General features: G+C 58.2%; 1 protein-coding gene across 1 annotated transcript; it reads right to left on the bottom strand.

Annotated features, from left to right (window-relative positions):
* Positions 1–577: 577 nt before the first annotated feature.
* On the bottom strand, positions 578–2,103 carry LOC124684463 (patatin-like protein 3). The gene is made up of 3 exons (XM_047218771.1): positions 1,249–2,103; positions 1,081–1,143; positions 578–975 (listed from the first exon to the last, which is right to left on the bottom strand). The coding sequence occupies exons 1-3, from the start codon at positions 2,101–2,103 to the stop codon at positions 712–714; spliced, it is 1,182 nt and encodes a 393-aa protein (XP_047074727.1). The 3' UTR covers positions 578–711.
* Between the last annotated feature and the right edge of the window lie 402 nt (positions 2,104–2,505).

Below are 2,505 nucleotides of genomic sequence, written 5' to 3'. Positions count from 1 at the left end.
TCTGCCATATTTTCACTGAAAACATTACTTTAATTGAAAAATTCTCGTACAGATTGGGTTCCCTACTTCTCCCTACGCCGGAGGAGGAGGAACTGATCTATGGAGGAGGCTAAAGTGGAGGCGGCTAAGATTTTTCTCAGAGGCAGCGGCTAAGTCTCTTCGGCTGACGAGACAAGTTGCGCATGAGTTCTTTGGTCAAATGACACGAGAAGTATCATGGTTTTAAAGACTTCTATAGGCTATAGATAGCCCAGCTATTTAAAGACTTCGACATTTTTAGCCAGGCTAGAGTAGTTAGCCACATCATGCGGAAAAGGCTATAGCGGACATCCGGTTATTTAAAAAGAGATAATAAGTATCACTGTTACCAGCAAAGCCACACCGATTCGTAGTATTCCATTAGAACCACATGACAAGCTTCGGTACATTCCATCGTAGTTGCAGCAGCACACGCACACGTACGTCTCACCATTAATTTCCTGGCTACTCCTGAAATCTTTCACACTTCACTCGACCACTCTCCTCTTTCTTCCACGGCCCCGCGCGCGCGCCCATCGTCATCGGCGGCTGCGGCAGGCGGGCGGCGGCGCCGGCAGGCAACCAAAACCCTCTAGCTAGTGCCGGCGCCGCTCTATCTAAAAGCCAAGCAACGAATAAATAACTCAGAAACCAAAGCTAGTTAATTAATCAGCGTCGTCTATTCGCCGGTCTTCAGGGCGACTCCGAGGAGGAGACGGTGATGAGCGTGGACGCCGACGAGGACGACGTCCGGGGTGTCGCCGACGGTTTGATGAGCACGACGGGCGTCTTGCTGTCCATCCTCCGGTGGTGCTCCCGCACCAGCTGCTCCGCCACGCCGTCCAGCCGCTCGCCGTTGGTCTCCGGCATCAGCTTCTTGCCCCGGAACAGCACCGACTCCACCCCCCGCTCCGCCATCGCCGCCTCCGCCGTCGCCCCGGCAGCAATGCCGTTGCCCTGAGTAGACAACACAAAGAAGAGTTAGCTTTGCTCAAATAATTCAGTGGTGTAATAACCCGTGTTAAGTAAGTATGGAAGAAAATTACTACAGTGTATATTTACCTGGATGCGGATGTAGTTGGTTGCTCTGTTCTCTCCAAACGCCATTGATACGGCTTGGTCCACCTGAAAAGCAGCACGGGCACCCACAGTCCTGTTTAGCCCAGCGTACGTGACGACAGTACGATTCTGTCCGTGCCATGAATGCTCAAGAATTAATGGAGGACGTACCATGTCGGCCTGGCACGCGCTGGCGATGCGGAGGATGCTAGAGGACGAGGACGTGCGGTGGTCCGAGGCAGCGTTCCCGCCGAGCGAGAGAACGATGAGGTCGCTGGCGCCGGCGGCGAAGGGGAACTCCTGCTTGTTGTGGAGCACGTGGGTGACGGCCACGGACGTCGGGTTGGCCATGCCCGCGCCGCCCCCGCCGGCGGTGCGCAATCTGGTCCGCCCATCAAGGGACGCCACCTCGGCCGGCCCAACGCCGCAGGCCGCCGCGCAGACCTGCCAGAGCGGGAAGTCGAACGCCTCGGCCTCGACGGCGTCGGCGCGGGAGAAGACGAACGGCGCCGCCGTGGCCATGTCGTAGCAGGGGATCAGCAGCGGCTTGGCCGCGTCCCTCACGGTGAGGTCCCCGAACACCTTCTTGAACACCGCCTCCGGCCGCGAGGAGAAGAGCCCGCTGCGGCCAGCGCGACCGGAGAACACCTTCCGGTTCTTGGCCACGACGTCGCGCGCCTGCTCCGCGGTCATCCGGCGCGCGAAAAGCGCCGCCGCGAGGAACCCGCCGGCGCCGGACCCGGCTGCCAGGTCGAAGTAGTCCGCGACGCGCGCGGCCGGGTTGCCGGACAGCTCCTGCAGCTGTCGCTCGAGCCTGACGAGGGCGGCCGCGGCCAGTAAGCCGCCGTCCGCGCCCCCGTCGATGGAGAGCACGCGCACGCGGCCCGCGCCTAGCTCCGGTGTCTGCGCGCCGAACAGGAAGTTGGATTCCAGGATGGAGAAAATCTCCTTGCTGAGCCTGTCCGAGCCACCGCCGCCGCCGAACGGCAGAGTCTGATCGAGCAGCGCTAGCGCGGAGGTCGCCATTGAGGTCGATGCCTCTTCTTGTAGCAAACAAACAGTGTGTCGTGATTGGGAAGATGAGGCCGGGGAGCGAGCGAAAGAGCTGAGTGTGTGCTTGCGTGTGTAGCGTCTTGGAGCTTGATGGGGAATTTATAGTGGGAGGTGGCGGGCACTCTGTTTCTGTTAACTTCGCGCCACGGAGCAGAGTAGTGTGCACTCGTGCATGCGTTGGTGTCGTTTTGCATAGACGAATGGCTGCGCCCGTCCGTGCGTGCATCCTCCGGTTGGTCAGTTGGTGATCTGCTGCTTGTATATTTCTCATCCAATCCGATCTATACTAATTTTCTCAACCAAAATGTCTCCTTTTCCAAGCTAATCTGAAGCTAAATTACAAACATAAACTCCCATGAGAAGCAAATTTTATGT

The sequence above is a fragment of the Lolium rigidum genome, chromosome 1 (assembly GCF_022539505.1).
Source record: "Lolium rigidum isolate FL_2022 chromosome 1, APGP_CSIRO_Lrig_0.1, whole genome shotgun sequence".
In the NCBI taxonomy this organism is placed as follows: Eukaryota; Viridiplantae; Streptophyta; class Magnoliopsida; order Poales; family Poaceae; genus Lolium; species Lolium rigidum.
This window is presented reverse-complemented; position numbering and strand designations above follow the sequence as displayed.